General features: G+C 40.3%; 6 protein-coding genes across 11 annotated transcripts; 3 read left to right on the forward strand and 3 right to left on the reverse strand.

Annotated features, from left to right (window-relative positions):
* The first annotated feature begins 540 nt into the window (after positions 1–540).
* Positions 541–4542, forward strand: LOC111452686 (receptor-like protein kinase). The gene is made up of 2 exons (XM_023093517.1): positions 541–3732; positions 3829–4542. Exons 1-2 carry the CDS (start codon positions 768–770, stop codon positions 4176–4178), a joined length of 3315 nt encoding a protein of 1104 aa, XP_022949285.1. The 5' UTR covers positions 541–767; the 3' UTR covers positions 4179–4542.
* A 401-nt stretch (positions 4543–4943) lies between these two features.
* On the reverse strand, positions 4944–10031 carry LOC111452265 (coatomer subunit beta-1-like). 3 transcript variants are annotated; one of them, XM_023092884.1, is made up of 5 exons: positions 9896–10031; positions 7715–9765; positions 6652–7164; positions 5948–6033; positions 4944–5497 (listed from the first exon to the last, which is right to left on the reverse strand). In XM_023092884.1, exons 2-5 carry the CDS (start codon positions 9761–9763, stop codon positions 5293–5295), a joined length of 2853 nt encoding a protein of 950 aa, XP_022948652.1. In that variant the 5' UTR covers positions 9764–9765; positions 9896–10031; the 3' UTR covers positions 4944–5292. The 3 variants fall into 3 exon arrangements, with proteins under 3 accessions (XP_022948652.1, XP_022948651.1, XP_022948650.1); XM_023092883.1 differs by having other exon boundaries at positions 7715–9775; positions 9896–10028; XM_023092882.1 differs by having other exon boundaries at positions 7715–9788; positions 9896–10028.
* A 422-nt stretch (positions 10032–10453) lies between these two features.
* LOC111452799 (cytochrome P450 71A1-like) lies at positions 10454–12207 on the reverse strand. The gene has a single exon (XM_023093695.1). It carries the CDS (start codon positions 12108–12110, stop codon positions 10572–10574), a length of 1539 nt encoding a protein of 512 aa, XP_022949463.1. The 5' UTR covers positions 12111–12207; the 3' UTR covers positions 10454–10571.
* Positions 12208–13306: 1099 nt separating this feature from the next.
* Positions 13307–15139, reverse strand: LOC111452798 (cytochrome P450 71A1-like). Its single transcript, XM_023093694.1, has 2 exons — positions 14134–15139; positions 13307–14023 (listed from the first exon to the last, which is right to left on the reverse strand). Exons 1-2 carry the CDS (start codon positions 15097–15099, stop codon positions 13409–13411), a joined length of 1581 nt encoding a protein of 526 aa, XP_022949462.1. The 5' UTR covers positions 15100–15139; the 3' UTR covers positions 13307–13408.
* A 907-nt stretch (positions 15140–16046) lies between these two features.
* Positions 16047–19564, forward strand: LOC111452137 (probable GTP diphosphokinase RSH2, chloroplastic). 3 transcript variants are annotated; one of them, XM_023092693.1, is made up of 7 exons: positions 16047–16183; positions 16438–17330; positions 17434–17619; positions 17817–18277; positions 18391–18549; positions 18623–18965; positions 19072–19564. In XM_023092693.1, the coding sequence occupies exons 2-7, from the start codon at positions 16572–16574 to the stop codon at positions 19363–19365; spliced, it is 2202 nt and encodes a 733-aa protein (XP_022948461.1). In that variant the 5' UTR covers positions 16047–16183; positions 16438–16571; the 3' UTR covers positions 19366–19564. The 3 variants fall into 3 exon arrangements, with proteins under 3 accessions (XP_022948461.1, XP_022948460.1, XP_022948459.1); XM_023092692.1 differs by having other exon boundaries at positions 16541–17330; XM_023092691.1 differs by lacking the exon at positions 16047–16183 and having other exon boundaries at positions 16195–17330.
* Positions 19565–21881: 2317 nt separating this feature from the next.
* Positions 21882–24092, forward strand: LOC111452139 (growth-regulating factor 5-like). Of its 2 annotated transcripts, XM_023092697.1 has the most exons (4): positions 21882–22619; positions 22712–23216; positions 23359–23705; positions 23846–24092. In XM_023092697.1, the coding sequence occupies exons 1-4, from the start codon at positions 22436–22438 to the stop codon at positions 23851–23853; spliced, it is 1044 nt and encodes a 347-aa protein (XP_022948465.1). In that variant the 5' UTR covers positions 21882–22435; the 3' UTR covers positions 23854–24092. The 2 variants fall into 2 exon arrangements, with proteins under 2 accessions (XP_022948465.1, XP_022948464.1); XM_023092696.1 differs by having other exon boundaries at positions 21884–22619; positions 23359–24092.
* Positions 24093–25534: the final 1442 nt, after the last annotated feature.

Genomic DNA, 25534 nt, shown 5'->3' on the forward strand with positions numbered 1-25534 from the left:
TTTTTTTTTTTTTTTTTTTTTTGTTTTGATTTGTTTTTGCTTTCGTTTTTGTTCTTCTTCTTGTTTTTGTTTTTTGGTTTGGTGGTGTAATAGTTAAACTACCAAGGCAAGGCAGTTGGTGTTTTTATTAGATTATATATTATTGAGACTAATTGTCCCACGTTTTAAAAATACATGACATGAATTTATTTTTGTAAAAATTGACTTGACTTTGCTTCCAAGTGTGTTCTATAAACTATAATTTCCTAAAGAACTAACAATTTTGTCGATGACTTGAGAGTTTCTTTCTAAGTTTGGACCGGAAGAACTAACAAAATGTCTTTTTTTTATTTAATGCATAAAAGAAAAACGTGTGAAAACAAAAACTTGGAACTAGAAAAACGTTGATGAAGAAGTGTGACTATTTTTAAAAGTAGATAATTTAAGGGTGAAGAAACCAGAAGGAAGCAACACGAAAGTCAACGATTTGAAAATCAAATAAATTTGAATGAAAACGTACTTATGGAGAAGAGTTTGAAAATGGAAAAAGGACGAGAAACAATGCGTTCACACTTACGAGTGATTAAAGCGGCTGCAAAGTTGTGCCGCTGCCAACGACCATCCACACCAATTTTGCTTCTCCTTCTGCTCCTTTCCCAATAACATTCTTCTACTCTCTTTCTTTCCCATTTCAAACTTCTTTCAACTCTCCAACCGACTTTCTTTTTCGGGCTCAACTCTGCCGCTTTTGCAGCTTCTTCTGGTGCAGATTTGTGGGTTACGTTGCTATGCAGCTTGTTTCCCACCATTTCTTGCTACTGGTATGCTTCTCTTTCCTTATCTATCTCGTTTCTGGTTTCACCTCCGATGGGTTGGCTTTATTGTCACTCCAAACCCGCTGGACTACCGACACCCCTTTTGTGCCTGCTTGGAATGCTTCTCATTCCACTCCCTGTTCTTGGGGTGGGATTCAATGCGATAAAAACCTTCGTGTCATCACCTTGAATCTCTCTTCCTATGGGGTTTCAGGTCAGATTGGGCCCGAAATTGGGAATTTGACCCACTTGCGTACCATTGATTTGATGTCCAACACTTTTTCTGGTGCAATTCCTTATGAGATAGGTAAGTGTAGCCATTTAGAGTTCTTGGATCTCTCCCTTAACCAATTTGGGGGACAAATTCCTCATTCCTTAACAAGCCTTACCAACCTCACGTTTTTGAACCTCCATTCCAATGTTCTAACAGGTGCAATACCCGACTCCTTATTTCAAATCCTGAATTTGCAGTATGTGTATCTTAGTGAAAATAGTCTCAACGGTTCTATTCCTTCCAATGTGGGGAATTTGAAGCAGCTGTTGCATTTGTATTTGTATGGAAATCAGTTGTCTGGAGCCATACCTTCTTCCATAGGGAATTGTAGCCAATTACAGGATCTTTACTTGAACCAGAACCAGTTGGTGGGAGTGTTGCCCAATACTCTTAACCATCTTCATAATCTTGTGAATTTGGGTGTCAGCCACAACAATCTTGAGGGTCCAATTCCTTTGGGTTCCGGCAATTGCCAGAGTTTAGAATATATAGATTTGTCATTCAATGGTTATAGTGGAGGTATACCTGCTGGGCTGGGCAACTGTAGTGGCCTAACAACCTTGCTCATTGTAAATTCCAGCCTAACAGGTCATATTCCGTCCTCCATCGGTCGGTTAAGTAATCTTACGACTATCGATCTCTCTAAAAATCAACTATCAGGGAATATACCTTCCGAGTTTGGGGATTGCAAATCCTTGAAAGAACTGGATTTGTACGTCAACCAACTCGAGGGACGTATCCCGAAGGAATTGGGTTTGCTACATGGATTAGAGGTCCTTCAATTGTTTTCAAATAGCTTGACTGGTGAGATTCCAATTAGCATCTGGAAGATTGCAAGTCTCCAGCATATTATTGTGTACAACAACAACCTTTCTGGGGAACTGCCCTTGATAATAACTGAGCTCAAGCACCTCAGAAATATATCTGTGTTTAACAACCAGTTTTCTGGAGTTATACCTCAAAGTCTGGGGCTCAACAGTAGTTTAGTGCAGGTGGAGTTCACTAATAACCAGTTCGTTGGTCAAATTCCACCTAATTTATGCTCGGGAAAGACATTACGCGTGTTGAATTTAGGTTTGAATCAATTTCAAGGTAGCGTACCTTCAGATATTGGAACGTGTTCGACTCTTCAGAGGTTGATTTTGAGAAGGAATAATCTAATAGGGACCCTGCCAGAATTTAAGAGAAATCACGGCCTTCGGTTCGTGGATGCCAGTGAAAACAACCTGAATGGAACAATTCCCTCAAGTTTGGGAAATTGCATCAATCTCACCTCGATTAATTTGTCAAGCAACAAGCTTACAGGTCGTATACCTGATGAGTTGGGATATCTTGTGAACCTTCAAAGTTTGAGCTTGTCTCACAACATCTTGGATGGACCTTTACCATCTTCTCTGTCAAATTGTACCAAACTGGATAAGTTTGACGTAGGATTCAATTTATTGAACGGTTCTGTACCTCGTAGTTTAGCCAGCTGGAAAGTTATATCCACGTTGATATTAAAAGAGAATCGATTTACTGGAGGCATCCCGAACGTATTGTCAGAACTTGACAGCCTTTCACTGCTAGACCTTGGTGGCAATTTGTTTGGAGGTGAAATCCCTTCATCTCTTGGAGCATTGAAGAATCTGTTTTATTCCTTGAATCTCAGTAACAATGGGTTAACTGGTCAACTACCTTCTGAGCTAGCTAGTCTGGTGAAGCTTGGGGAGTTAGATATATCTCACAATAATTTGACTGGAAGCTTAAGCGTTCTTGGCGAACTAAGTTCATCCTTACTTGAGCTTAACATTTCTGATAATTTATTCACGGGTCCTGTGCCACCGACATTAATGAAGTTGCTGAATTCTGATCCCTCATTGTTCTCCGGTAACCCTGGGCTGTGCATCAGCTGTGATGAACTAGATGGCTTAAGTTGCAGCAGAACAAGCAGTATCAAACCTTGTGCTAGCCGTTCAAGCTCTCGTCTTAGCAATATACAAATTGCAATGATAGCTCTCGGAAGTTCGATCTTTATTGTTCTTTTGCTTCTCGGATTGGTTTATAAGTTTGTTTACAGAAGAAGAAACAAACAAAACATTGAGACCTCTGTTCAAGTGGGAGAAACTTCCTTGCTCAACAAGGTGATGGAGGCTACTGATAATCTAGACGAGCGGTTCGTCATCGGGAGAGGAGCACATGGCGTTGTTTATAAGGCTTCCCTAGATTCAAATAGAACTTTTGCTGTAAAGAAGCTTACATTTGTAGGATGTAAAGGGGGAAGGCAGAACATGGTTAAAGAAATTCGAACTGTTGGCAACATTAGGCATCGGAACTTGATCACTTTGGAAGACTTTTGGTTGGGAAAAGACCATGGTCTATTGCTTTACAGATACCAGCCGAATGGAAGCCTTTATGATGTGCTGCATGGGATGAATCCATCTCCAGCTCTAACATGGAAAGTCCGGTATAATATAGCCACTGGTATTGCTCATGGATTGGCGTATCTTCATTACGATTGCGATCCTCCTATAATACACCGAGACATCAAACCGCAGAATATACTTCTAGATTCAGAGATGGAACCTCGTATCGCTGATTTCGGTCTTGCAAAGCTGCTGGATCAGACCTCTGCATCGACGACTTCTTCTTCTTTTGCGGGTACAATTGGCTACATTGCACCAGGTATCATTCTACACATAAATTTTGAATTAGCTCTGGATGCTCGTGTTTTTTCTTTTTCCCGCTGAAGGATTGAATTGTGTTTTGGGGTTGTGACAGAGAATGCATTTTCAGCAGCAAAGAGCAAAGCTTCAGATGTGTACAGTTATGGGGTGGTTTTACTTGAGCTGATAACGGGAAAGAAGCCATCAGATGCATCATTTACGGAGTTCGGGAGTATCATGGCTTGGGTTCGGTCGATATGGAACGAGACGGAGGAAATAGATAGAATTGTTGATCCAAGGCTGGTGGAAGAAGTTGTAAACTCTGATGAGAAGGAGCAGATTAAGCAGTTGCTTATGGTGGTTTTGAGATGCACAGAAAGGGAGGCTAACAAGAGGCCAACAATGAGAGATGTAGTGAACCACTTGATTGATTCAAACACAAGTCATGTCAGGAAATATGACTAACCTTATTGTCTCTTCAAAGCCACTGTACTATTGAGACTCCCTTTGTCCCTGTTTGGAATGCCTCTGATTCCACTCCCTGCTGTTGGGCTGGGATTCATTGTGATCAAAACCTTGAATCTCTCTTCCTATGGGGTTTCAGGTCACCTTGGACGCGAAATTGCTTTGACCACCAACGAATTCTCTGGTGCAATTTCTTCTGGGCTACGCAACTGTAGCCATTTAGAGTACTTGGATCTCTCCCTCAACCAATTAGGTGGAGAAATTCAATCGTTGATGTCCCTTAGGAACTTACACGTTTTTGAACTTCGATGCAAATGGTGTAACTGGCGCAGTTCCCGATTCGTTACTTCAAATATTAATAAAATGATATGAATAAATGTTGACTCATATATCATATACTATTAATACACTTACAAGTACTAATAGACAATATGCTGTTTTGATGTCTAATAACTTTTGATATAATCTCCAATATTGATGAGACTAACAAGTTCTTCCAAAATTCAAACGTCAAAATCTTCTAGTTTTTTACACACAAGATACGGATTTTCAAATTGGGGAATGCCAAAATCTCAATATGGAGGAGACTGGAGCGTATACACACACAAACCTAATCATCAAAATTAGAGTAAAATGGAAATAAAAGAGTAATAATAATCAGATTAAGAAAGTGCAAAATTTCATAAAATGATCTGCAAATATTAAGCCAAAATTAGCTACCCGTTACAACTATAGTTAATCTTTCATAGAGCCCCTATGGCTTGATGAACAAACATTTAAATCATATAAAAAGGTCAACAAAATATTTATAACTATAGAAAGTACTCTTGTAAGTACACAATAACTACAAAAAAGAGGACGAAAAAGGGAATAAAGAATAAGACAGCATGGAATTGCCACTTGTTTGTGGAAGCTAACATATAACAACAGATCCCTCTTTCTAGAAAGAGCAAGATATCTCAAAGGTCTAAACAAAAATGAACGGTAAAAATAAAATAAAATGGCAACGAGTCCGAATGGCCGCAAAGCGAAGGAGGGCAGGCAATACAGCGACAGGTTGAAGCAAAATCTTAATAGTAAAAACCTCCAAATATTATTCATCAAATTTGAATGTTCATGAGCCTCCCTTCTGTTTCAAAGTGATCTTATCCCCGAGACTGAGAGCAATACCTTGAGTCTTGCTTCTTATTCTGATGTACCCACTCAACTTCTTATCTGCTTGCTTTTCAATGCTCACATTCACCAAAGCATCTTCTCCAAAAACACTCTTTGCATAAAGGTTAGCAGCAAGAAAACCACATTCGCCTTCCAATGCCGATCTGATGCAAAAAACAAAAGAGGAGAAAGAATTAAATACAAGTAGTGTGAGTTGGTGGTTATACCCAACAAAAAGCTTTTTAAAGAACCCTTGAATATGACATGGAAATTTCTATCCCTTAGCTTTCTCATCACCTTTGCACACCATGAAATATTTTCACAATTCATATAAAATGGTTAGTAGCACAAGCAAGGAGCGGTTCTCATTATAAACAATATTTATGGAATGGAAAAAATCAGGTAGTTCACATTTGAGACAGCTGATACCAACGGGTAGTTGCAACAGAGCAAGTCCCAGCAGAAAGAATTTTAAGTTAAGAGAACATCGCAGTAGCCGGAGATGGCGGAATATAATATGAACATCTAAACCGTTCTACAGTGCAGGTGTCCTATCCACATAAGCATAAAGCAACCAAAGGTAAGAGAGAGGGTACTAGATTAAAGGATCTTACATTGGTGTCAGGCACTTCATATTAGTCGACTTCATAATGTGATTTAAAAATTCCTTCTCATCTTGAATTATTGTATTCACAGCAACCTGCAGTCGACAAAACCCATAATCAAATTTTAGCGTAAGATCAATAACTTTAATACCTTGAAATAGGAAAAGGAAAGTTCACATTAAAAATTGTATATCTATGAAGCTAATAAGCAGTCCTATCTCTGCTGCACAAGCAAGGGTCAATGCCAATAAATATCCTTGATAGATAACACAAAGTCCAAAACCTTTCAAACATACTCATCAAAACGGAAAACAATACCAAAAGTAGGGAAGGCAACTTCCATGCAAGGCATTCTCAAGACATCAAAACAAGCCAATCCAAATCAAAAGTTTGGAAAAGTAATCTGATCATAGACAACATCCCGAAGTGCATGAATCCAGACCTTAACCACTCGATGTAATGAAACCTTTTTTTTTTTTTCAAGGTGCAAATTTAATAATGTATAAGGGCTTGCTGAGCTATCCTCTCCCATCGAAGAACTCAGACTACATCCATTGTCAATGTCAAGACGGCCTATATTCAGTTCAGAAAATTTGAACATTGAACTCTCTATTATATTCTTTCACCAAGCCCTGGTTGGTCATCAACGGCAAGTACAAATATAATTGTGGTAGCTTTAAGGCGAATGCAACCAAATAATATAGAGTACGTACCTTGTTTTCCCACTCAAATTCAGCCCACATTGCTCTAAATGCCACATCAGTACAGGATGCTGGAGAAATGTAATCCATGATATCTATGTGGATATCATTAAGAACGATGACAGTTCTCTCGAGCACATTAGAAGAAGTCTCATATACAATGTTACCAAATATGACTCCTGTTTCAGTAGAAGAAACCTTGATGTTAGCCTTTATTTGTTTGCTCAACTCCGGAGCAAGTGTATAGTTTTGAGGGCGTTCAACAAGTTTGAGGTCACCCATAGTGGCCAACTCTAGGCACAAATTCTGAAGAGTCTCTTTGGTTCTGTTAATAACTGTAACATCAAGAACAATGTCATAATGATGAACAGTGACATAAGCTTCTGCATAAACAGGGTCACTGAATCCAGTTAGTTGAAGAATGCGATTGAGTTTGTTTGCATCATCCCCATCCTTTGTAAACTCTCCAGTAGCACGTTTGAGATCATCTTGGACCTCATCTTCCAGTTCTAGCTGACTCATGCCCTGAAAAATGTTCACAGAATTAATGAAAAACAAGAAGCCAAGTAAATTGTTGATTTAGAATATGAGAACTTGAAAACTCCAGTATAATGTGCACAGGAATTGGAACTTGACACCATCAGAAATCTGGAAAAGATCATTCCAGAGCCCTTACGAATAAGATTATTCCACAAGGAACTCAAAGAAACAGGTATTGACATCGTATACCAATACTTAAAATACTTTTAAAAAATATATGGAATCCAACTTCATTCAAGCTCAATTCCAAGTTGGACTGAAATATGCTAATATCAATAACATTAAGACAAAACCTAATATCTTACATTACTACTTTTAGAGGAAAAAGGAGGAGCTTAATAATGACATGGAAGTAGTAACCTTCTATCAGAAGTAGCCCCCAACACGAGATATCTTCATCCAAAGAAAATTGAGATCAACCAGATTAAAAATTATTCTATTAACCTCTACAAACCATGATACAGAAAAATAGAAAAATCAAACCTAATAGTAATCTAAGAACCATACAGGAGACAGCAGGTGAAATGTTCATTACCTTCCTGCTTTTTAAGTGGTAAAAATCAATTAGATCATCTGGCTGGGCATGAGATATCTGTGCCCTGGCTTTTATCTCTTCAGTTTCATGGCGCTGCTTTTCAGCCAGCATTTTCACAAAGCTTTGTCTGCAGGATTGCAACCATATCTTCCTCACGTCATCGCCAGTATTGCTTAGCAATCTAATACAAAGGATAATCCGATCACGTGAATCATTATCAATTGGATGAGGAAGAAACGAAGATTCACCCAGTTGCAACAGAGAAACCATAATCAATAATGCCTGAGTAAGAGTTCTGTTCACTTCGACTTTGGAAGCCTGAACCTCTTCTAGCCTCAAAACAAGCTTTGTAAGTGTGCAAGCCACAACTGCCCCAAGGAAAAAGTCGCCAGAAAGAATCAAGGATCTCAAATTTCCAATAGAGGATAGGGATCCTTGAACAAGGGTAGGCGGGGACATTGCAGTCTCAAGTGCAGCACTTTGGGTAGCATAGGTTCCATCTGCAAGAATGGCAGGCCTTCTAGAGGATACCGTGGTTGAGCTTACCTGTTGAGAACTTTTTGAAGACTCTTGTGCCTCTCCTTCCTCTGAAGCTGTGTAGAAAGGAAGGTCACCAAGACAGCTTTTTATGCTAGAGATTCCACTCTCAACTTCAGAGAGCGAGAGACAGTACTCTCCAATGATCCAAAGCGCACAAGAGCACACTCTTGCCGCACGTATCTGGTAGAATGTGTCCAATAGTCTCGTAATGATAGAAACTCGCAATTTGGGATTTGTCTCAATGATCTCACGTACAAAAACGACAACATCCATTGCAGAAGCAACGTTGGTATCACTCAAGAAATCCATCAAGAGATGTACCACTGTGCTGGCGACCTCAGGGAACTTTATTGCACAGGTATGTATAGCCTGCACCAGCATTTGCCTATATTCCCCATTCTTCTCATGCTCTCCACTTTGAGTCTTCACCACCTCCTTCTTCAGCAACATAACGACTTCATCAATATTCCTAGGAGTAATCAATTCAAGGGCAATATCGATAGTTTTCCTCCTAATATCAAGATTTGGGCTGGAAAGTGCTCGAAGCACATCCATTACTAGTTCGACCATGATCTCCCTATGAGATATCTTAAGCTCATTAAGCCTATCGAGAACAATAAGCTTTACGTTATTATCACTTTGGGAGAGTAAAAGCTGGCAGTAAGTATTTGCAGCGGCTCTAATAGCCGTGGGAGCGGAGGAAAGAGATACAAGAGTTCCAGCGCACTCATAAATGACGGCAGTTGACGGAGAATTCAACAAAGATATAATGATCTTAATATATTTGCCTTTCTCAGCCTTATTGGCCCGGCAAACCTTCTTGATTAATTCTAAGACAACCATCTGAAGCTGCTCCCCCCAATCAGTCATCCTATCGATGTTAGTAAAGAGGTAATTGATGGCCCTTTCTTGGGCACAATTGAAGAGCATAAGAAAAGCATTTCTCTTACTTGAATTATCTTGCTCGGAGGTCAAGAACTTCTCGATGATCTCAGGTGCACTATCCAGTAATTGCTCCCCTTGAGGAAGCTTGTAAACAGACATGACCGCAAGCACCGCATTCCGCCGAACGAAGGGGTGGCGATGCTCCAAATTGGTGAGAATGGAAGGGATCAGTGGCTCAATGATCTCGGTCTCATTCAGACGGCAGAGAAATCGCAGGGTGACGCCACGAATATACTCGTTGGGATGCTGAAGATTGTTACGGAGGTTCTGGCAAATAAGAATCATCTCCGGCAGAACTTTACCGCGGGTATCAGTCTTGTCGATGATCTCCAAATACAAAAGGAGGAGCTTCTGGACGGTGTGGTCATCAGAGGGAAGCACGTAGCGTATAATTGTGATGAAAAGCTGAGGAATGGTTTCCCCATTAAGCAAAAGCATAATAGCTTTTTTCAATGCTTCAATCTTGGATTCAATGTCATTCCCTTCCAAAGCTTCCTTGATCTCATTCGCCATGGCTGGGGTGCCCTTGTCGAAGTGCACCAACAGAGTGCACGACTTCTCCATATCTGCTGTTCTCTTTGTTTGAGATCTCAAAGAAAATGAAATTAAGGGAACAGAATTGAGACGAAACAGAGATTGAATTCAGAAAATTCAAAGATCTAGGCTGAAACAGAGAGCAGGAATGGAAGAAACTACCTGATTTGCTTGGTGAAGGAAATTAGATCTCGAGAAGTTTGGTGCGTTAGGCTGATGTGAGGAACTCTCTACCTGTAAGAGGGAATGCAGATCTGGTCGTTTCAGGGACTAAGCAGTACCTGTAAAACAAACGAGAGTTGGAACAAATAATAATCGGGGAGATGAGAGAAACGCATGCTTCTTCCTGGAGCCTGGGCCCATTCAAGTAATAATGTGTCTATTAGGCCCATTCAGAAGGAACTTACTGAGCCCAAATTCCATAAAGGCCCGACCCATTGCATACGTATCCCATTAGTTCTTGGGCCAAAGTTCTTAAATGGGCCCAAACCCAGTTCTAATTTCGGAATTTTCCCCTTCTTCTTTTAGAAAATATAATAAATAATACTTAATTTTGAATTAGCTATGGAAAAAAAAATTATCAAATGTCACTTTCATTTTGAACTATTGTATATTATAATCTATTTTAGTCCTTCAATATGACCTATAGAATATATTTTTTGTCTTCTAAAGTTAATCAAATTTAAAAAGTTGTAAAATAAATATTTATATATATTCTGGACTTAAAAGTGAAAGATTTAGACTACAACTCACATTTAGTAAAATAAAATACTTACTCAAAATTTAAAAACATGAATATTAAGTGTTTATGAAAGCTACATATCCTCGGAGAACATATTTATTTGAAAGAGTAGAGATGGGGAGGAAGTCGAGGGTGGGCTACTGCCTGGAGAGGAAATTTCTTGGGAGTTGAAAGACCGAACACTTCTTCCAAGTTCAAGTCTTCCTTCTCCATGTCCCCGGGCAACTTCCAACAGAACCCGTGCAATAGATTGGCAAGACTCGACTGTATAACCTTGAGGCCAAGACTGTATCCAGGGCACATCCTCCTCCCGGACCCAAATGGCAACAGCTCGAAGTCCTGCCCTTTCACCTCCACGCTGCTTCCCACGAACCTCTCCGGGTCAAAAGCATGTGCGTTTTTCCACACCTCCGAGTCCCTCCCAATCGTCCACACGTTCACAAGCACCCTCGTCCCTTTCACTATGTCATACCCTGCAATCCGGCAGTCCTCCCGACACATTCTCGGCACTAGCATTGGCGCTACAGGGTGCAGCCTCATCGTCTCTTTCGCAATTGCGTTTATGTAAGGCAAATTAACCATGTCCCTCTCCTCCACCCATCTTCCCCTCCCGATCACTCTATCAAGCTCCTCCCTTGCCTTGCCGAAGATCTCTGGGTTTTTCAAGAGCTCCGACATTGCCCACTCCACTGTCACTGCCGAGCTCTCTGTTCCACCTGCTATAAGATCCTGCGTAAATGCCTTCACTCCATGCCTTTCAAGCTTCACTTCAAGATTGGGATCATCAGCCAATTGCAACAAAACATCCACCATATCCTTCGCCACATAACCCTCCACTCCCTTTCTTCTTTCATTATGTTCATCCAGCACATGCTCAAGAAATCTGTCGAATTTCTTGCTCAGTGCCTTCATTCTCTTCACATACCCCTGCAAATCCAAGAAATCAATCCATGGTATCGAGTCCCCAATGTTGAGCACGCCACTCAGCAAGAACAGCTCGTCCAACATTTTCTTGAACTCATCTGGACTAACAATCCCATTTTCTGACTCCTCTGTGTACTTCTTCCCCAACACCATTCGACTTATCACGTTCAAACTCAGAGTAGACAAGTAGTCTTTGAGTTGGATTCCTTCGCCGCAAGATTTGTATATTTCTTTAATCAAACCCTTCATTTCTTCCCTACGGATATACTCATAGGAATCGAGTCTTCTCGCACTGAAAAGCTCCAACAAACACATCTTCCGAGCTTGACGCCAATAAGGGCCATATTGAGACCAAGTGATGTCGGAGTAGTTATAGGTGGTGTACTTTCCAGCGGCGGTTTTGGGGCGGGACACGAAGTTAAGATCATGGGTTTTGAGGAAAATCTTAGCCATCTCGACGGAGGAGCCAACAACCACAGGGAATGAGCCGAAACGAAGCTGCATGATGGGGCCGTATTTCTTGGAGAGTTGGTGAATGGACTGGTGCGGCAGAGAACCAATCAAGTGGAGATTTCCGATGAAGGGCCAAGGCTTGGGTCCCGGCGGTGGATTGAGATTTGGACGGCGGAGGCGGCGGGAGAGGAGGAGGATGGCAAGAGTGGCCATCCATGCTGCTGCGTAAAAAACCCAAGAAGGAATTTGAATGTCCATGGCGATTAGAAACAGAGAAGGAAGTGTAGATGAGGGAGAGATGTTTGGTGGTGATGGTGGAAGGCAGTGATGTTGGAAAGGCTATAAATAGGCATGGAAATTGGGTAGAAAAGAAGTAGGGATGTGTGTAAATTGTTGAGTAGTTGCATGTAAATGGAAACCTAACTAATTAATTTCTATGAACTTTCAGCTGAAATTCTTGTGAAACACGACCAATGGACATGGATTTGCAGTAATTTCCATTGGACATTGTCGGGTTGGTAGGCACTTGCAAAATTTCAATTGAAAAAAAGTCCAATTCAATATAATTATATTATCCCATTAATTTCTTGGAACTGGGCAGCTTAAAATCTTTAGGAACCACAAAACAGAGAGGACAAACCCAGGGGCCATGTCAGTGTGAAACTAGTCGGGTGGTTACGGTACCATAATTTCTCAGAAATTCTCACAACCAAAAGTAATGGTGGACCATACAATGAAAATTTCCATGAAATGCAAATACTAATATTTTTCTAATACTTTATTGGCTGTTGCACTTCCATACCCAATTCCTCAAATAAAATATATATATATTTAGAAAAGAAAAATTCTCCTGATACGAGAAAAACTAAATTTGTAAGATTTAATACCATGTATAATTGGAGTAGAATTTAGCTTACCATTCCATTATTGTTTTCCTCAACTCCTTTTAGAGCTAGGGTAAAAGATGGTTGAATTAGGGTTCAACCGCCATCCCACGAGCTAAGGAGACGATGGGCACGAGACTCACAAGGGGTCGACCATGGACTTGCCCAAGTCTCTTTTCTTCGCTCATTTTTCATTTTGATTTGGTCTATTATGATCTATTTTAGAATTTCTCTATCTTTTTGACTTGGTGTCATACTTCATTTTGATTAACTTAGGACCAAGATTATATTTTGGACACACCTTCCTTCTTTAACTAAAATGCTTTTATTTCAACCAACATTTCTTCGTTATAACACCCATATAGATGACTTGATTTAAAAATGTTCGTTTTCTTTGAATTTTACAAACAAACTCAATTAGGGTAAAATAGATGGTAGAGGATTATCAAGAACCCTCTAAATGATAATTTTCTCATTTCTAGTTGAAATAGTAATTTTCCGCCCTATTCGAGTTGGGCATCTCTAAGTCGATGAAAAAATTAGACATAAGTGAGAGGCAACTCGAGAATATAAATATACGTCTTTGTCAGCTCACTCCAATAAACTTCAAACCAAATTATTATAACATAACATTCAAATTCATATTTGAAATTACACCACCAACTCAGTCCATCAGACAGAGTAAAGATGAGGCGGAAGGCGAGGTTGTGCTATAGCCTGGAGTGGAAATTTCTTGGGAGTTGTGAGGCCAAACACTTCCTCCATGTTCAAATCTCCACCCAATTCCCACGTAAATCCATGCACCAGATTGGCTAGAGTCGACATCACAACCTTTAGACCGAGACTATACCCAGGGCACATCCTCCTTCCAGACCCAAACGGCAGAAGCTCGAAGTCCTGGCCTTTCACGTCTATGTCCTTCCCCACGAACCTCCCTGGATTAAACTCATCTGGGTTCTCCCACACTGTAGGGTCTCTCCCAATGGTCCACACATTCACGAGCACCCTGGTGCCTTTGGGTATGTCGTAGCCTGCAATTTGGCAGTCCTCATTACTCAATCTGGGCACCAACATTGGCACCACAGGATGCAGCCTCATCGTCTCTTTTGCTATCGCATCCATGTATTCCAAATTCACAATGTCTTTCTCTTCTACCCATCTTTCCCTTCCAATCACTCTGTCAAGCTCCTCTGTTGCCTTCTCCAAAATCTCTGGACTTTTCAAAAGCTCTGACATTGCCCATTCCACGGTCACTGTTGAGGTATCAGTTGCACCTGCTATAAGATCCTGAAAGTATTTCAAACTAAGTTTGAGTTAGTAACTTATTTTATTCCGTTTATCAAGTAACCATTCTCTTATAGTTACCCCATAAATACTTATTTATTAACAGAATTCACCTGAGTTAATGCCTTCACTCCATGCCTTCCAAGTTTGACTTCAAGATTAGGATCCTCATCTAATTGCAACAAAACATCCACCATATCTTGTGCCACATAATCCTCCACTCCCTGCCTCCTTTCATCATGCTGATCCAACACATGTTCAAGAAACCTATCAAATTTCTTACTTATTGCCTTCATCCTCTTCACATACCCCTGCACATCCAAGAAATCAATCCAGGGTATTAAATCCCCAATGTTTAGCACACCACTCAGCAAGAACAACTCATCCATCATTTCCATGAACTCGTCTGGACTAACGATGCCATTCTCCGACTCGTCCGTGTACTTCTTCCCCAACACCATCCGACTAATCACATTCAAACTCAGAGTAAACAAGTACAATTTAAGCTTAACGGGGTTTCCAGAAGAATTGTATATTTGTTTAAGCAGCCCATTCCTTTCTTCCCGTCGGATATACTCGTAAGAATCAAGTCGCTTGGCACTGAAAAGCTCCAACAACCATATCTTCCGAGCCTGACGCCAGTAAGGCCCATACTGAGACCAAGTTATGTTGGAATAATTATAAGTCATGTACTTTCCAACCGCGGTTTTGGGGCGGTACACGAAGTTAAGATCATGGGATTTGAGGAAAAGCTTAGCCATCTGGACGGAGGATCCAACAACCACGGGGAATGAGCCGAAACGAAGCTGCATGATGGGGCCGTATTTCTTGGAGAGTCGGTGAATGGATTGGTGCGGCAGAGAACCCATCAAGTGGAGATTTCCGATGACGGGCCAAGGCTTGGGTCCCGGCGGGAGATTTGGACGGCGGAGACGGCGGGAGAGGAGGAGGAGGAGGAGGAGGAGGAGGAGGATGGCGAGAGTGGGCATCCCTGCTGGTGCGTGAGAAAGCCAGGAAGAAACATCCATTGGGCGATTTGATGATGGTGGTGAGGCAATGGAAGGGGTATTAGTAAGCATGGATATCCCAATTGTGTGAATAAATTGAGTGGCTGCAACTTATCTGGGCGTCGTCAAATATTTTTCCAAACATACAGTGAGAAAATGTGAGGAAGAATTTTAAAACTTAAAAACAAAAGAAACGTGGTGGGTGGGATGCTCCCGTGACTGGGACTGTCTAACAATGACGCCTCACCTGACTGTACTCTCAGCCTACACCAAAAATGAATCTTGGAGAAGCCTACGTAAATAATTGCCATTTTATTTTTGTCGTTATCTCTCGATCTTCTGGAAGGCGTAATTTAGAACGTTGAATGTCCATGGAGCCCCTGCTCGCCACTAAAATTACCGCCCTCTACTAATTTTTATTAGTTAATTAATGACTCGTTTCATAAATTTTTTCTAATAAAAATTTACCCAGCACCCTTGAGATGTTGCTAGTTTATTATTATTATTATTATTTTTAAGTCCGCATTAAAATATATTTTATTATTAAAATTCTAACTATTTTATAATAGAGTATTAGAAATCAAACTTTTTTTCCCCCTAAAAAAACGAAACATTAGAAAAGAATTTTAGGAGGGAACATCCAAAAGAGGAAGAAAATAATATTTTATGAGGGAAAATTTTAAAAAACAAAAAAGTACAATAGCCAATAGCCAATAGCATCCACACACACACACACGCACACAATCAACTTTAGATTTAGACAAATTGTTTTGTAATATTCTACTTTATACTTACCCCACTACAATAATTATTTTTAAAACAGTTTATTAAAATAATCAACTCTCACTTACATAAGAGACTTATCTGCTTTTTGTAATTAACCATATTTGTTATCTAATAATAAAGTTTTAAAATTTATTAGATATTTTTTTAAAAGTTTAAGACTTCCTTATAATTTATTACACATTTTTTTGAACTGATTTAACAATCTTAACTACAATACAGTTGGAGTTATTTATAGAAAGATCCAAAGGGTAATATGGTACTTTCATGTTTTCGATTTCCAGGACGCCGAGCAATTTTGAGAGCTCAGAGATTGCTCGAAAATCACAGAACCAATTCTCTCCTGCTGCTGCTGCTCACTTTCTTGTCCATGGTATGTACTTTCTCCTCAATTAGGGTTCTTATGGATTCCTATCATAGATTTCTTCCATTTCATCTTTTCCTCTTCCTTTTTCCCTTCAATTTTGACGAATTTGAAACTACTGTACTGCGATTTCATATTCTCCCCTACTTCCTCTTGGTTTGTGATTTGATTGAAATTTGGTTCTGTTGCCTTCTTTTCTGACGTTTTCTGCTGAATTTGCGTCAATTTTATGCTTTCTGCCACGTTCCTTTGGTTGCGTACAGAGAAAGCTTGGTGTATCTCACATCCTTTGAAAAGGGACGAATTCGCCTGCTCTGCTTTACCATTGCTTCTTTTTCTTACTGGAACTTTTGTTGGTTCCTTGAGATAATTGGTGGGATTTCGAGTGAAAAACACCATGGCTGTGCCAACTATTGCTCTGTATACCAGTTCACCCAGTACTATCTGCTCCTCCCCGCACCCTTGCCAGTTGAATTCTCATGCATCATATGATTTAGAATTTACTTCACGGTCCTCCTCCTTGGCGTCTACCACAGCGACTTCATCCCCAAATCCGGTAGTAGGCGGGTTGTCAAGTCTATTCTCATCAACTGCACCAAGGCACTCGTTGTTGTCGTCGAGCATTTCAAGTGGTGGAGATGAATTAGGTTCTTTTAGGCATGATAAAGGGGAGGAACTTAAAGAATTAAGCTCCTCGTTTCGTTATTCCCCAAGTAAATTCATTGGGTCATTCTTTAATCGGGATCAGAGCCCGGTATCGGTGTTCCAAGGTCCAGTTTCCTGTGGTTGTTGTGGGGTTGGGTCGGCAGCAAGAACCCCTCCATTGCGGACTGTATGGGAAAGGAGTGGGGAAGCAAGTTTTCATGGTCGAGGAAGTACTAACAGGCTGTTCAATGGGTTTGTGAGAAATGCATTGGGATCATGTGTGGACTATGATTCGCCGAGATTGGAGGTACCTAGTGATGTGTTAGATGTGGGTTCATCTACTTTGTTTGGAGATGAATTGACTTTCAATATGGAGGACAATATTACGGAAGGTAAATCTGAATCATATGCGAAGGATTTGCTTGTAAGTGCACAATCAAAGCACAAAATCTTTTGTGATGAGTCTGTGATCAAGGCTTTTTTTGAGGCCGAGAAAGCACATAGAGGACAGGTAATGCTGCTACCTTTCAATATTGACAGTGTTGTTATTGCCTTGAGTACTGATGATATTCATTAAGAAATACCCCTTTTTGGTGTTTTTCATTTTTCCTTAGACGCGTTTAAGTGGTGATCCGTACCTGGAACATTGTGTGGAAACAGCAGTGATGCTTGCACTTGTTGGTGCTAATTCCACAGTAGTTGCTGCAGGGCTTTTGCACGACACACTTGATGATTCTTTTGTGAGTCATGACTACATATTGGGGACATTTGGAGTTGAGGTTGCTGATTTAGTTGAAGGGGTAAGATACTGTGCCGCTCACACTTTCTTTGTCATTGGAATATTGTGAACCTAATGCATAACGGCAAGGCTTATTCTATTTTCTTGTGAGGAAGAAAATTGCAAATCTCTCGCTCATGCTATAAGTCTTTTATTGAATGACGAGGAATGAGTTCCTAATCTCTCGCTCTGTGTTATTTTTCCTAAATTTTGTTTTAGGTGTCTAAGCTAAGTCATTTAAGCAAGCTTGCTAGAGAACATGATATGGCCGATCGAATGGTTGAGGCAGACCGCTTGCACACCATGTTCCTTGCTATGGCTGATGCAAGGGCTGTCCTCATTAAATTAGCAGATCGTCTGCACAATATGATAACTTTAGATGCATTGCCTCTGATCAAGCAGCATAGGTTTGCAAAGGAGACCATGGAGATTTTCGTTCCTTTAGCTAATCGCCTCGGAATCTACAGTTGGAAGGAGCAGCTAGAAAACCTCTGTTTTAAGCATTTAAACTTGGAACAGCACAATGATTTGTCCTCGAAACTGATGGGATTGTATGATGAAGAAATTATACATTCTGCAATTGAAAAAATAGAGCGAGCTCTCAAGGATAAGGGAACCTCTTACCATGCTGTAACTGGACGGCACAAAAGTGTCTACAGCTTACACCGAAAAATGTTGAAGTATGCATTCGGCCTTCCATTTCTCTCTTATTCTCTTCATTTCAGCAGTGTATTATTTTCTGCCTGTCTTGTTCTTAAGAGTGATTTTAGGTAAATTTGAATTTGCTTTGTAGGAAGAATTTGACCATGAATGAAATCCATGATATTCATGGATTGAGACTCATTGTTGAAAATGAAGAGGATTGCTATGAAGCATTGAAAATCGTTCATCAGTTATGGCCGGAAGTACAGGGAAAGCTCAAGGACTACATAAGTAAACCAAAGTTGAACGGGTATTTCTGTAAAAGCAGTATCAGGTGCTTTATACTCTATATTTCTCCTCATATATCATTTGATCGTCAACAGGTATCAATCTATACACACAGTAGTAAGGGGTGAAGGTGACGTCCCACTTGAGGTTCAAATTCGAACCAAGGAGATGCATTTGCAAGCTGAGTTTGGGTTTGCTGCTCATTGGAGGTACAAGGAGGGTGATTCTAAGCACTCTTCATTTGTGCTTCAGATGGTGGAATGGGCTAGATGGGTTCTCACTTGGCATTGTGAAACTATGACCAAAGATCGATCTTCAATCAATTCTGTAAAATCAACCTGCAAGTTCCCTTTTCACTCTTCTGACTGCTCCTACTCTTACAAACCTCACTGCTTCCAGGATGGGCCTTTGTTTGTCATTATGATTGAAAACGAAAAGGTCCATGCTTATTGCTCTACTTGTTTCTGTTAAGTTTGTTATCTATCTCTGGTGCGAGAGTGCAGCTTTTAACAATTGGAAAAGGCTTTGTTTTTGTTATATCCAGATGTCGGTCCAGGAATTCCCAGCGAATGCAACGATGATAGATCTCTTAGAAAGAGCAGGGAGAGGAAGCACAAGATGGGCTCACTATAGGTTCCCAGTAAAGGAAGAGTTGAGACCTAGACTGAACCAGGAGCCTGTGAGCGACCCCAAGTGCAAGCTGAAGATGGGCGATGTGGTGGAATTGACCCCACCGATACCTGATACGTCGTTGATCGAGTACCGGGAAGAAATCCAGCGAATGTATGAGAGAGGCTTCACCGTAGCAACTCCACAGCCTGCCGGTTGGATGAGCTAACAGTGGCTTCGTTGCCCGTTTTCTATGCTTGCACTATAAATATCATGCTTCTATTATGGATCAGATTCTCTTGTAGCTTCTATTATGGATCAGACTCTCTTGTAGATAAATATAAATATTTGTACATGTCTGCTATTTGAGATGCAATGTGAACGGGTTTCAAACTGTTAATATATACATATACTTTAGCTTGCTACTCTCTGTACTAATTTCTAGCCTTGGTTATGTTTTATAATTGAAGTGTCCTTTTAAAGGTAAGTAATCATAACCAGTTCATTTCACTAACGCATATTTTCCAATCCTTGCCAATATAGCAAGTCCCGGTGAGGGCTGCCAATTCTAAGAACCCATGAAGGATTCTGCAACGCAGACATGGATAAGCAAGAGGAAGATATTTTAATGGCAATTACAAGCCCCAAAAGAACCAACGGAAGAACAAACCCAGAGCTCCAAATATGATGTCAGAATTCCCTTTCAGGCTCTACCCCAATGTCTTCTCCTTCTATTCCTCTCATTTCTCATTTTCCCATATCTCATTTCTTCTACATCTCATCCGTTCTCTCGCCATTTCAATACTCAAAACAGCAGGGGTGGAGCTCTACTTCAGGCTCTGCAACTTGTCGCCATGCAGCATTTGGATTGGCAATGACACCAAAATGCAATTTTGGACGTCCAAAAAGCACAAACCCAAAAAAGCCTTGTTTTGTTCGCTCCGGTGGGAACTCCAAATGGCAATTCTTTTTACAAGTTAGAGACCTGTCCAACAAATGCTTCAACAATGTCCATTTATGTATTTATATTTCGACTTTTTGGTTGAAGAGATAAAGAGATGAAGAGATTGGGTATGGTCAGGCATACGAAGTGGGAATCAACCATGGCATACTGTATGGCTGAGATTTATGAGTAAGTGATGAGGGTGGTGATTGTGAGATGTGGAATACGTAGTAGAGATGATCAAAAGGCAGCTTAAGAAGATAGGAAGGGATGCAGTGGACCAATCTTGTATCACAGAGAGACATCACAAGATTTGAAGATTCTGATGAATATGTCTGTGATACCAATCTGGACCATATTGAAAAGGTTCTCAAAGTTACAATATTAAAAAATCATCTAATGTCACATGTCTAAAATTTGAACAAGGATTCAAAATTTGGACGACCCACCTCAACATCTCTTGCAGAGGTTTAGATAAAAACAGACAGATTTGCATCAGCTTTGTCTTTCTCTTTCCCATTGTGTTGGGTTTGCTTTTAAAATCATTCAAAAGCAGTGAATGGAGGTTCGAAATTGCAGGCATTTGGGGCATAAATCAAAGCTGCAGATTTTGAAGGCCATTGGACATGCATGCTGTCAACAACATTGATTCATTTATACATTCTTTTTCTCTCCTAATTCAACTTGTTGCCATAAAGGTTGCTGCTTCTTTTATGAGCTTTTTTTGCTTTCGTTTTCAAACCCATATATCTAAAATCTTTATCATTTCATCAAACCAATACGGACTAACATGTTGTGGGGAGAAAATGTCTCCGGGGGGTAGAAAGTAAGATAGAGAGTTACATTATTCATAATTGAAAAAGAAGCAAAGTGTATCTGATTTGCAAAGATTGCAGCAAAAGGAAAAGAGAGACAACTTCTAAAACAAGCAAACTTTAATCTCTTTATGAAGCCAAGCCAAGCCAAACCAAACCAAAACCCCACTTGAGAGAAAGAAAAGAAAAGAAAAGAAAAGAACAGAAAAGGGAGTCGGTCAGGTCACTGAGTCAGTTCTGAAGCATCTTGGGGCTAGGGGTTGAGCCTCAGTCTGCAGGGGAAAATGGAGTTCAAAAGGATGTATGAGAGAGTGACTGATACGGAAAGAAGCGTGAGGACCAAAGCAAAACTGTAAATGAGGAAATTGTGGGGGTTAATGAGTGGAAAGTTGAGTTGGTTGGGAAGCACAATAAAGAACAACAAGGACAACAAGAGCAGCGAGAGAGAGAGAAAGAGAAAGAAGGGCATGTGTCTTGGCGCAGAGACCTCAGATGGGGTGAACAGTTTTAGCACCTCACAATGCACATCATCCCTGACAAAACACACACACACACACTCACACACTGTCTTAAAGAGAGAACCAAAGAGCTTTGAATTGGAAGCAAACAAATTGGAACCTCCCACTCACCAATACTATCTTACTCGGTTTCCTTTTTAATATCTTCACATAACTTTTCTGTCTATCATCCCCTGCTTTTTCACTCGTTTCTCTCCTTTCCAGTAACAAAAAGACTTACAATAAAACCATATGTGTTAGGTCATTAATGAAGTGTAGTGCCCTGTCCATCATGGAAGTCTTCAACTTGCATTGACCTGTTGAATAGAGAGGGATTTATTATGACTCCACAAGAGGGACGGGTAAACATTCAGTCATTTTTTAGGTATAAAGAATCTGAGGGGGAAAAGGAAAGGCAAAAATAGGGGAAGTTGGTGTCATAAAGGGGTGGGGGGAGGGGGTTTGGGTAGATCCTTCAGCCTCCCGGGCGTTCAATAGGAGGATGACAGCTGCAGATGATTTTGTTTGTATTGAAAAAGGAGTTTGTGGAGGTACATCACACCTCATTGTGTTCAGCAGTTTTGCAAAATCTGATGGCACTGTTTTCAAGGAATATGATGTGTAGAGAGCAAAATGAAGGGTGTGTCTATGATATTTTGTTTCATTTTCTCTTTCTTATATCCATTTGTATATCAATTTCTGCAACCAAATCAGAGACAAAAGAAGCAATGAAGGCAGAGGCAGAACCCAACAGAGGAGTAGTCATATAAACTGCAGACTGCAACTGAGAGAGAGAGAGAGAGAGAGAGAGAGAGAGAGAGAGAGAGAAAGAGAGATATAGGGTATCAGTAAGGCATCATTTGACAGGAACAAGCTTTTGCGACCCATGGATTTTGCAGAAATACCCATTCAAAAACTTGCTGCCCCCAACAACATACCCTCCTCCTCTCTGCCTTTCAACACTTTCAACCTTGCTCCTTTTTAAACATTTTTCTTCCTCTCTCTCATTTTTCCTTTCTTTTTTTGGTTCTACTTTCAAGAATAATGAATTCAGGTCCAAAGCCCTGCGTCTCTCCTTTCACACCAACTCAATGGCAAGAACTAGAACACCAAGCTCTCATATTCAAATACATGGTTTCAGGAGTACCTATCCCTCCTGATCTAATCTTCTCTGTGAAAAGAAGCTTGGATTCCTCCATTTCTGCAAGACTCTTCCCTCACCAACCCAGTAAGTAGCCGCCATTCCGTCCCATTTTTATCTCTTCAGATGCAAGCGGGTTACTGACTCTGATGTTTCTTTTTATTTTATTTTATTTGCAGTTGGGTGGGGATGCTTTGAGATGGGTTTTGGCAGAAAAGCAGATCCTGAACCAGGAAGGTGCAGAAGAACAGATGGGAAAAAATGGAGATGCTCAAAAGAAGCTTATCCAGACTCCAAATACTGCGAGAGGCACATGCACAGAGGCAGAAACCGTTCAAGAAAGCCTGTGGAAATCTCTTCAACGCCACCAGCTCAAACGCCACCGCCTTTAATCCTCACTTCAACCCGGAGCCTCTCTGCTTCCTCCCCAACCTCCTCTTCCTATTCTCTCTCTACACTTTCCTCTTCTTCTTCTCTGACATGTGAAACTCAGTCCTATCACCAAGCTCCTGCTCCTGCTCCTGCCCCTGCTCCTGCTGCTTATCAGGAATCCTCCATTCATCCATATTTGTATCCTCAATCATCATCCTCCAGACCTCCATGTTCTGATTTCTCTCCAAACAGTACAAACCCTCAACTCTTTTTGTACTCAGGGACTCATCCTCAAGCTGACAAAGACTACAGGTTCGGTGTTCAAAACTGTTTTCCTTTATGGGTTATTTTTCTTTTCATGGACTTTGATGATTAATATTATAAAATATGTTTGATATAAAGTATTAATTAATATAACATATGCTTAAAGTTTATTGGGTCGTGTGTTAAATAGGGATATTAATGGTCCAAGAGAGGGTGTGGGCGTGCAGGCGTTCTTTCCCTCAGTTGCAGACTCTGCAAGAAGCATAGGTGAGGTTTATAGTCAGCCAATAGGGATGGATTCTTACAAAGGATTCTCCCATGCTGTTTCCAACAGCCACCAAATTTACAGTTCGAAACAGGCGAGGCAACAACAAGAGCAACACTGCTTTGTTTTGGGCACAGATTTTAATAAATCAACAAGATCAGCTAAAACAGAGGAAGAAGATGATGCAGAAACCCAGAAGCCACTACTCCACTTCTTTGAGGATTGCCCACCAAAAAACTCAGATTCCTGGCTTGATTTAGCCACAAATTCAAGTATACAAAGTGGAAATTTTATTGGGTTATGAGTACTTTTGCTGCTCTGCTTGCTTCTTGTGCCGTAATCTGATAGTATCCTTCTCACTTCACCTCCCTCCCTCCCTCTCTCTCTTCTCTTTCTCTGTCTCTCTGTGCAGATGGTTAAAGTGCCAAATAAGGAGTTTTGGGGTTATGGCCAAAAGAGTACTTGTTAGTGATTGAAGTGCCTGCTTTTCTTCTTAGTTTGCGGTCAGGGAAGCTTTTCTTTTGCTAAAGTTTTGAATGTAAAACTGCAGGATTCTCAAGAGAGATTTTCTGTCCTTCGCTTTTCTTCGATATTTCTTTTTTCCACTTGCTGTCTCTTTCTGTAAGAAACATGTTTCAAAGTATGCGAACTTGCTTGTTTGAATGGAAGCACTATGACAATTTTCTCCCTAAGCAAACAGAAAATTTGCTTTCCTTGTCTTGACTAATAGGCTGTTTATAGAGTACTCTGAATAACAGCCTATCGTACTTAATTAAGCAAAAACTTGATATTTAACTCTCAGCTGAGCATGACATGCTTTTGGTTGGTATAACTAATGATTTCAATCTCTACGTTTACGAATCATTAAAGTTGTTCTATAACAAAAGTCCAAAAAAGGCTTTAAGCAGTCCTGAACCCACATCAAAACATAAAGATTAGCCGTTGTTTTCCAATGATAGAATCAAAGAACACTATGGCCAAGAATTCAAAGCCCATTCTAAAGAACAAAAATTAGTTCAAGATTCACTGATATCTGAGGTAAAACAGAGTACGAGTCGTCAAAGGGACAGAGAAAGGCAACACACAGTACATGTTCGGATTGGACATTACTTGAATGAATCCATCCAAGCTTCACCTGCAGCCAAAGGTAACACTATTGATGCTGGTGGTTTTCTTTTCTGTTCCAGGGTATCAATCAATTTCACAGATTCAGTTCCTCACAATCTCAGCTTGGATGGGTAAATTTCAACCGCATCTTTCATGAAACAAGGGGGAGAGTATAGAGTTTGAAAAATAAAAAAATGATTGAGAGTTGCCCAAACTCTGTAGAATACAAGAGATGAGAGTCGAATGAGGATGTGTTTAGGAGGGAGAAGGTGCGTGGAAAAGGATCTTGCAGCTTCACTGTTGATTGCAGAAGGATTGACAGTTCCTTCCGCATTTTTCAGCTCTGTCCAACCTCCAAAACACCCCTCCTTATCTCTTCTCTCCCTTTAATTTGAAATTTGCAGCTCCTACACTCCCAAAAATTTTCTATTTTAAGGCTGGCCAGACAAATCTTCAATTCTATCATTTTGCTATCATATCGGCTTTCACCCATCAAATGATTTCTAATGTAGATTATAATATTCCATTAACTTGTCTAAATGTATAGATAGTTCGTTAATACTAGCTACTCAAACAACTTAGCCCAAGAAGTCAAAACCTCAAATCTCTCCCATCCAAGTGTTGTTAAAATCGAAAAAGGAATCCATGTTTCTAAGCAGATCAGGACAAACAATATATGCAGAAGAAAAAAATGAGTTATTTTCTTTTTCTCCTTTTTTCAGTTGGGTATGATGAACTGATTGTTTAGAATCAGTGTTCTCGATTCTATTGTAACCATAAGCTTGTCACAAGTGCACAGTGACATTGAACTTTACAAGTCATCCCCCACGAATCTCTTTAAAATAGATGAGAAAAGAGATATAGGAAAGTGTTGTTCAATACAACTCACAAACAACCACATATTCCTTGAAAAAGTCAAAACTATTTGTCATAATGTCATTGGTGCAGGAACGTGAGCATGCATCCTCTTTATTGTCTTTTTGTTGTTCAACAA

The sequence above is a fragment of the Cucurbita moschata genome, unplaced genomic scaffold, assembly GCF_002738365.1.
Source record: "Cucurbita moschata cultivar Rifu unplaced genomic scaffold, Cmos_1.0 Cmo_Scf00014, whole genome shotgun sequence".
Lineage (NCBI taxonomy): Eukaryota > Viridiplantae > Streptophyta > Magnoliopsida > Cucurbitales > Cucurbitaceae > Cucurbita > Cucurbita moschata.

Excerpts from the sequence above, each read along its gene's own strand:
- LOC111452686 (XM_023093517.1), top strand. The coding sequence starts at position 768 with ATGCAGCTTGTTTCCCACCATTTCTTGCTACTGGTATGCTTCTCTTTC. Across the intron at positions 3,733-3,828 it reads AATTGGCTACATTGCACCAG|AGAATGCATTTTCAGCAGCA; the intron begins GTATCATTCTAC and ends GGGTTGTGACAG.
- LOC111452265 (XM_023092884.1), bottom strand. The coding sequence starts at position 9,763 with ATGGAGAAGTCGTGCACTCTGTTGGTGCACTTCGACAAGGGCACCCCA. Across the intron at positions 6,034-6,651 it reads AATTTGAGTGGGAAAACAAG|GTTGCTGTGAATACAATAAT; the intron begins GTACGTACTCTA and ends TGTCGACTGCAG. Across the intron at positions 5,498-5,947 it reads ATGAAGTGCCTGACACCAAT|ATCGGCATTGGAAGGCGAAT; the intron begins GTAAGATCCTTT and ends TTTTTGCATCAG.
- LOC111452799 (XM_023093695.1), bottom strand. The coding sequence starts at position 12,110 with ATGGACATTCAAATTCCTTCTTGGGTTTTTTACGCAGCAGCATGGATG.
- LOC111452798 (XM_023093694.1), bottom strand. The coding sequence starts at position 15,099 with ATGCTTACTAATACCCCTTCCATTGCCTCACCACCATCATCAAATCGC. Across the intron at positions 14,024-14,133 it reads GAGTGAAGGCATTAACTCAG|GATCTTATAGCAGGTGCAAC; the intron begins GTGAATTCTGTT and ends AAATACTTTCAG.
- LOC111452137 (XM_023092693.1), top strand. The coding sequence starts at position 16,572 with ATGGCTGTGCCAACTATTGCTCTGTATACCAGTTCACCCAGTACTATC. Across the intron at positions 17,331-17,433 it reads AGAAAGCACATAGAGGACAG|ACGCGTTTAAGTGGTGATCC; the intron begins GTAATGCTGCTA and ends ATTTTTCCTTAG. Across the intron at positions 18,966-19,071 it reads TTATGATTGAAAACGAAAAG|ATGTCGGTCCAGGAATTCCC; the intron begins GTCCATGCTTAT and ends TGTTATATCCAG.
- LOC111452139 (XM_023092696.1), top strand. The coding sequence starts at position 22,436 with ATGAATTCAGGTCCAAAGCCCTGCGTCTCTCCTTTCACACCAACTCAA. Across the intron at positions 22,620-22,711 it reads ACTCTTCCCTCACCAACCCA|TTGGGTGGGGATGCTTTGAG; the intron begins GTAAGTAGCCGC and ends TTTTATTTGCAG. Across the intron at positions 23,217-23,358 it reads CAAGCTGACAAAGACTACAG|GGATATTAATGGTCCAAGAG; the intron begins GTTCGGTGTTCA and ends TGTGTTAAATAG.